General features: G+C 58.8%; 1 protein-coding gene across 1 annotated transcript in view; it reads left to right on the top strand.

The window, feature by feature from the left end:
- The window catches only part of TMEM132E (transmembrane protein 132E), a 33,580-nt gene extending 26,277 nt beyond the window's left edge, over window positions 1-7,303 (top strand). Inside the window, exons 5-9 of the mRNA XM_015646210.1 lie at window positions 74-217; window positions 3,211-3,416; window positions 3,995-4,274; window positions 4,353-4,544; window positions 5,004-7,303. Coding sequence (XP_015501696.1) covers window positions 74-217; window positions 3,211-3,416; window positions 3,995-4,274; window positions 4,353-4,544; window positions 5,004-6,032 — 1,851 coding nt within the window. The 3' untranslated portion in view covers window positions 6,033-7,303. The remainder of the gene's footprint in view (window positions 1-73; window positions 218-3,210; window positions 3,417-3,994; window positions 4,275-4,352; window positions 4,545-5,003) is intronic.
- Window positions 7,304-7,939: the final 636 nt, after the last annotated feature.

Raw genomic sequence — 7,939 nt, 5'->3', positions numbered from 1 at the left:
CACCCAGGTTCTCTGCCCCAGATGGGACAGGCTGCCCTCTAACACGACGGTGCCCTTTCCCTGTCACCCCCAGGACACAGAGATCATCAACACAGCCATCCTGACGGGGCGCACGGTGGCCATTCCCGTGAAGGTCATTGCCATCGAGCTGAGCGGCGTCATCATGGACGTCTCGGCCATGGTGGAGTGCAAGTCCAACAATGAGGACATCATCAAGGTGGGTGTGGGGGGGTCTTGTGACCTGAGGAAGAGCTGAGGGGAAGATCCAGGTGGGAGAGGTGCTGATGGGGCCAGTGCCAAAGGCTCCCCTGCCCCAGCCACCGAGGCAGCCCCTGATCCTCAAACCTTCCCATTTTCCATCACCAGCCCCGTTCATCCATATACATATTTCCATCCCTGAATAAATCCATCTGCCCACCTGCCCATGTCACTCTGCCACCATTTCCATCCATCCATCCACCCCCAGACATCATTCCCTTCTCCTGAACACCTCCCACCCCTCTCCCTGCATGCACCCAGCCAGCTCTCCCTTTCCATGTTCCCGTTGGCTGGGCAGAGGCAGGGAAGGGGTCTGGATTCTCCAGGGGGCCGTAGCCCCTTCTCCCCTTTGCCACAGGGGTGATGGCAGATCCCTGTCCCTGCTGGGATTTGCTGTCCATGGGGCCGTGTCACCTGCCACGGGGGACATCCATTGCCACAAAGTGCTCACCCAAGTTCTTGACTAAAACTTGGATCCATGGGATTTACAGGACCGGCTCTAATTTATGGAGCCCAGTCCTCCCCAGCGTGATAAAACACTGGAGCAATAATACACTTCAGGATGGACTCCAAGACACTTAAACTGTTTAATGTGCTGCCTTTCTGCTCATAAATCTATTGACACTCTGTCCCCAGACCTGGGGGGAGCAGGCACATGCCCAGGAGCCGGGATGAATAATGCAGGGAGCAGCCCTCCGGCCCCGGCTCTCATCCTGCTCGGAGCCCTGCGCAATTTCTTGCTGAGTTATTTGGTGTTTGTGTTGGAGCTTCATTTCCGAGGGAGCTCTCAGTTACCTGCTGAGATCGGGGAGTATGATTGCGGTGTCAGGGCTCTAAACCTGCTCTATAAATCACAGCTTACGGAGTGGGATGTGCTATCTGTTACTGTAAATAATTTAACGTGAGGGCGGGCTGGGGAGCTGCCTCTCCCCGCTCCGGTGTGGCTCCCTGGTGGTTGCTCTCTTGTGTAATGTGGGATTTGTCCTGGCTTTGGTGTGGACGTGGCTCTGAAGGATGTGGTGGGAGAACATGGGTGGGAGTTGTCATGCTCATCCCTTTCTGCGGTGACAAAGGTGTACAGGAGGACATCACCACCCAGGGGAGTGTGGAAACCATCCCGTTTTGAAAATGGGTGGTGACCCTGGGGGCTGTGGACCGACACCCAGGGGGTGGGAGATGCTCAGCCTCTCCTGTGTGTGACCCTTCTGAGAGCCCCACATTCCACATCCCCCGCAGAACCCCCCCAGGAGCTCAACGGGACTGATCCTCACACACAGCCAGGACCATGGTGGCTCTCCCCACTCCTGGGGGCCTTGGAGAACATGTGTCCCCTTGATCCCACACCTGTCACTGTGCCAAGCCGGGAACTCCTGGCCACAGCAGCGGAGGCAGCGACGCCTTGGCTGGGAGCCCAGGCAGCCCTCAGCCTCTCAGTTGCTGACACCTCGCCGTAAATCCGGGAAGTTTCCCCGAACAAGCTTCATTTCCGAGCTAATCTGCAGTCACTCCATCTTCGGGACAGGCCTGGTGTGCAGGGATTTTTTGTTGTCATAGTTTCAAACCCCTCCCGGCTGCAAAGCGAGCGGCGCCCAGAAGGAGGTGCCGGGGGGTTTATTAGCCAGGGTAATGCAAGCAGAGCCCATCGTGTTTATTGTGATAAATGGCACAATATCCAGAGATCCTCTGCTGCAGGATTCACCTGGGAGCTCATCTTTATTCAGGCGCTGCCTCCTCGCCACGGATGAGATTGTCTTGTCAGACTTGCTGAGCTGGTACCTCTGATAGGGAGACAAGGAACAAACCCTCCTGCATCGCCCTTCCCTCCTGCGCTCAGGGATGTCCCCAGGAGCCCAGGTCCAGGGCTCTGCCTCCTCCCCCAGCCCCAGGGGACCCTGGACACCGTGCATCAAGCTCCTGGAGCTGTTGTAGAAGTCAAACCCTGCTGTGGGCTCAGAAATGCAAAATTCCTGCATCTGGTTGCCCACAGGTGCTCAAGGAATAGGCTGGGGGAGAGACAGGGATGCTGTCACCTCTGCTGTCAGCCACCTGCAGCCTGGCCTCAGCCCTTCATCAGCCATCAGAGAACCCAGGGATTCTCGATTGCTGGAAATCAGCTTTTCTGTGCTGTTGAGGTGCTCAGTGCTGCTGGCTGAGCAAATGAGTTCTGTTTTTCTCCAGCAACAAATCGGGTGCAATCCCTGACAAGGGATCGGGGTTGGGCCATGGGGCTGCTGCAGATGAGAGGTTGGAGTCCCCTCCTGGCTGTCTTCTGCCACTCTGTCTGGGAAGGAGCTGTTGACGGGTGGCCTGAGCTCAAACCCCAGGAGATGCTGCCCTGGTGTCCCCTGGGCTCCAGAACTGGCTCAGGTGGGCGGTCACGAGTGACCCCCCGCAGGATGGATTTGTTTTATAGCGAATTTCACTAAAGGCGTTTGCATAAGTGGGAATTAAAAGAGGAGGAGCGAGAAGAGGAACAGGAGGATTCATTCAGACAGCAGGAATCTTGCTCTGGGGTGAGCAGGAGGGACAGGGACAAGACACAGGTGGGGACAGGCATCAGGGGGGTTTGTGTTCGCTGCCTCCTCTGGAGGAGATTTTGGGGCAAATTTCAAAGTAGGGAAATTTGCAACCTCTGTGAAGCACCCATGGGTGCCTCTAGCTCAGGGACAATTCAGCGTGGAGGCCAAAGAGAAACTGAGGCACCAAGTGGAGGTTCTTGGTGAGGTGGGAGAGAGTGAGGGCTGGCTGGAGGACCTGGGTCAGGGGACACCTTGTATGGTGGAAACGGGGTGTGGATCTCCCTCTGAGCAGGATCTCCAGGAGGAGGGAGCATCCCTGCTCCAGGGGCCAGCACAAACTGGATTCATGCCGGGTGACACTCCGCTCTTCCAGCCCCCTGCCAGGATCTCTGCTGTGCCTGCAGGACCATCCCCATCCTCTCCTGTCCCACAGGTTTCCAGCAGCTGTGACTACGTCTTCGTCAGCGGGAAGGAGTCGCGGGGCTCCATGAGCGCCCGGGTCACCTTCACCTACGAGCACCTGTCGGCCCCGCTGGAGATGACGGTGTGGGTGCCCAAACTGCCCCTGCACATCGAGCTCTCGGATGCCCGGCTGAGCCAAGTCAAGGGCTGGAGGGTGCCCATCCTGCCGGACAGGAGGTGGGTGCTGAGGAGCTGCACTGGCCAGCCTGGAGAAGGCGAGGTGGAGGTGGTGGTCATGGGTGAATTGCCTTGCTCAGCTACTTCATGAGGAGGTTGTAAAGGTGGGGGAGACAGAGGCATGTCAGGGGTGGAAAGGTGGAAAGGGAGAGCTCACAGACACAGGTTATGGGGAAGGAAAAAATTTCACAGTGGGGTTGGTGGAGAACATTCCTCCTCGGCAGTGGTTAAAAGTTCCCTGGATGAAACTGGGAACAGCCAAGCTCCAAAGTTGCTTGTTTGAGGTCTCAAGACCTCCAGGTGTCCATCCCAAGCAGAGATACCTTGTTCTCTCATTTGTTTAGTGGGCTGAGATGCTGGTGACCCTGCTGTTACCATGTCCTGCCAAATCCCTTGCATCCCTCATGGACAACCGGCATCTTTTGCCCAGGAGCCACTATTTATTGGTGACATTGTGCTTTTCCCTGGTTGGCCACCTTTCCTGGGGGGCTGGGGAGCCATGGTGTGGGGAGTTTGGCAGCACTACCCATCCATCATCCGTCCATCCATCCATCATCCATCCATCATCCATCCCGCAGGTCGGTGCGGGACAGCGAGCACGAGGAGGACGAGGACGAGCGGAAGCAGAGCCGGGGCTGTGCCCTGCAGTACCAGCACTCCACGCTGCAGGTCTTCACCCAGTTCCACACCACGGCTGCTGAGGGCACGGGCCAGGTGGTCACCATGCTGGGGCCGGACTGGCTGGTGGAGGTCACCGACCTGGTCAGCGACTTCATGCGCGTGGACGACCCGCGGGTGGCCCACATGGTGGACAGCTCCACGCTGGCCGGGCGGGAGCCGGGCACCACCCTCTTCAAGGTACCCCTGGCCACCCTTTTCCCCCGTGCCAGCCTGGCTGGAGGTGGCAGGTGGTGACAGGAGCCTCGTCCCCTGCAGGTGGTGTCCCCGCTGGTGGAGGCGGTGCTGGGCGAGACGCTGGTGACGGTGGCGGAGGAGAAGGTCAGCATCACGGACCTGAAGGCCCAGGTGGTCTCCAGCCTCTCGCTGTCCCTCCACCCCAGCCCTGGCAACAGCCACACCATCATCGCCCGCACGTCCGTGCAGCAAACCCTGAGCTTCTTCAAGCAGGTGAGGCTGGTGGGCATCCAGGCTTGGGGGAGAACTTGGGGTGCAACCTCCTCCTCCCAAATCCTGCCCACACTCCAGCCCTCACAGCGCCCACTGTCCTCATGACATCCTGGTGACCCCAAAACACCCCAGAAACCTTCACAGAGACCTGTGGATCCAAGCCTGGGGACAGGACACAACCGTGGGGACACAGGGGGAGGGATGGAATCCTATAGATCTCCTGGCCCAGCTCTGGCAGCCACATCTGGCACCGCTGGGATTTGGGTTGAGCCTGGGCAAGCTTGGGCAATGTGGAGAGAAGAATAAGCTGAGGAGAAAAAATAGGGAATGGTTGGAACAAGACAGATTTTGGAGGACTAAAGGGTGAATTGGATGGGGAGGTGGATGGGGGATGGACAAAGCAGGTGCAGGTGGGACTGGCCTCCTGCTGGGCAACCGGTGCCTGTGTTGGTCCCGCAGGAAGCGCTGCTGAGCCTGTGGATTTCCTACAGCGACGGCACCACGGCCCCCCTGTCCCTCTACGACCCCAAGGACTACAACCTGGTGGTGAGCAGCCTGGACGAGAAGGTGGTGTCGGTGACCCAGGACCGGGCGTTCCCCTTGGTGGTGGCGGAGAGCGAGGGCGCGGGGGAGCTGCTGCGGGTGGAGCTGGTCATCTGCGAGAGCTGCCAGAAGACCAAGCGCAAGAGCGTCCTCTTCACGGCCTTGGCCACCGTGCGCGTCCACTTCGGGTCCGAGGAGGATCCCACCTACGACTACGACCACGTGTCCAGCAGGCCGGGGCTGGGGGAGGCCGGGGCGAGCACCACCCTGCGGGCAGAGGTGGACAGGAAAGCGGACCCGAGCGAGGATGGCCGGATGTCCAGCGCGTCCCACCCCACCGAGGACTTCCCCACCATCCCCACCGGCTTCGTGCAGGTGACGCGAGGGCTGACGGACCTGGAGATCGGGATGTACGCCCTGCTGGGCGTCTTCTGCCTGGCCATCTTGGTCTTCCTCATCAACTGCATCGTCTTTGTGCTGAAGTACCGGCACAAGCGCATCCCGCCGGAAGGCCAGACCAACATGGACCATTCCCACCACTGGGTCTTCCTGGGCAACGGGCAGCCCTTGCGGGCTCACAATGACCTCTCCCCGCAGCCCGAGAGCCCGGGGAACCCGCTGGAAAACGTGCAGACCTGCTGCCACGGGGACCACCACAGCAGCGGGAGCTCGCAGACCAGCGTGCAGAGCCAGGTGCACGGGCGTGGGGACGGCTCCTCGGGGGGCTCCACCCGGGACCAGAGCGAGGACCCGCTCAACTCGCCCACCTCCAAACGGAAGCGGGTGAAGTTCACCACCTTCGCCACCATGCCCTCGGACGAGCTGGCCTACAACTCCATCCCCATCGCCGATGAGGAGGACTTGGAGTGGGTGTGCCAGGACATGGGGCTGCAGGACCCCGAGGAGCTCCACAACTACATCCGCAGGATCAAGGAGATCGCTTAACGCAGGGGCAACGGGGACGGGGCGGGAGGGAGGGACTGCCACACCGCGCCACGCCGCGCCACGCCGCGCCACCACGCTTCCCCAGGGCCGGACACCCGCGTTCGGCTCCTTCTTCCGCACATCTCACGTCCTCACCCCGTCCAAAGGCACCCCCGGGGAGGCCTTTTTTCAGTTCTCACCCTTTCCCCAGCGGTTTTCCCAGGGGAGGCAGCCGCACGCGCGTGGCCCCCCAGCCGCCGGCGCGCAGTGGGGCTGGGGGCACAGCTCAGGGCGTGTGTGTGGCCCTGGCAGGAGGGGGCTGGGGGTCCTGCCGGGAAGGGCTGGGAGAAGGGAGAGATCCCGTTTCCCCCCGGAGCCCAGCAGGGAGGTGGTGGCTGAGGGATTCCCAATGGCCTCCCCCAGCCTTTGCCGCGCTCAGTTGCACAATTTTGGGGGCGAGTGCTGGGTCACCCTGTGGGTTTTGGGGTGTTGGCCCCCCCCGGGTAATGCTGGGAGTGGGGGGCACAATGGCCGTGGGCCCGGGGCACCGCTGTCCCCATCACCTGCTGTGTCCCTGCCCCAAATCCCCGGCGTGCCCCTCTCCCTGGCTGCCCGGGGCAGTTTGGGGGTGACCAGTTGGGACATTTGCTGCTCACCCTGCCTGTCCCAGCCATGGGGCCAGTGCTGGGCCCCCTTGCCCCACAGCCCTGCTGGAGCCTCCAGGACCAGCCACCGGTTTGTGCCCTCTCCCAGCGCTGGAATGTGGCTTTGGGATGGGAATGTGCTGCTGGGGATGGCCTCAAGGAGACCTGGCCTGGGTGTCCCAGTGCCAGCCCAGCTCCCCCAGTGCCAGCCCAGCTCCCCCAGTGCCAGCCCAGCTCCCCCAGTGCCAGCCCAGCTCCCCCAGTGCCAGCCCAGCAGGGATGCCCGGGGCCAGGCTCAGCCTGTGTGGTGCCTTCTGACTGCCATAACCCGATGCCTCCCGGTCCCCCCGTGCTGCTGGCACCTCCCAGCCCCTCTGGCTCACCCAGGGGGGCACCCCCAGCCCAGGGCCACCCCCTGTCCCAGCCCAGCCTGGGGGGGACACCCGGCTACCAGGGCTGGCAGGCTGGGGACCCTGGGCTGTGCACTTGTCCCCATCGAGCATGTGGGGACAGGGACCCCCCCCAGCATCACCTGGTGGAGGCTGGCAGAGGATTATTTCTGGATCGAAAGTTACCCACCACTGTGTCTCTTTTTTTTTTTTGTTTCTTTATTTTTTTCTTTATTTTTTTTTCTTAAATAAAAGACCAGAAAAGGAAAAAAATGAAAGAAAAAAAACAAGTGGCAGCACTGTCATGGGCCCTGTCTCTGCCGTGGTGCCCGGGGTGGGGGGTCCCAGTTGGGTTTGGGGGTGAGCCCTGGCGGATGTGGGGTCTGCTGGGGGATGACTCCGTTTTGACTGAACGTTTTGGGGTCAAAGCTGTGGTTTTGAGGGTTCTCCCTCCAAAATCCTCCCCTCCTGGGCAGCCTGGGTGGGCAGAGAGCAGCCCCTGTGCCTCAGTTTCCCTGGCATGTGAGCCACGGTCTGGGGTGCTGTGTGGTGTTTCAAAAGCCTCTTCAAGGAGTTTATCAGTTTTGGGTCTGTGAAAGTTTCTCCCCTGGGTGGCCTTAAAATTTACCTGAGAGCTCTATGCTGGTTTTATATAAATATAGTATATTATATAATATATAATATTATATAATATATTATACTATAATCATAATATTATATATTATATATTATATAAATATAATATATTTAAATATATAAATATAAATATAAATATAAAGTAAATATAAATATAAATATAAATATAAAATAAATTAAATATAAATATAAATATAAATATAATATAAATTAAATATAAATATAAATATAAATATAAATGTAAATGTAAATATAAATA

The sequence above is a fragment of the Parus major genome, chromosome 19 (genome assembly GCF_001522545.3).
Source record: "Parus major isolate Abel chromosome 19, Parus_major1.1, whole genome shotgun sequence".
Taxonomy (NCBI): Eukaryota; Metazoa; Chordata; class Aves; order Passeriformes; family Paridae; genus Parus; species Parus major.
This window is presented reverse-complemented; position numbering and strand designations above follow the sequence as displayed.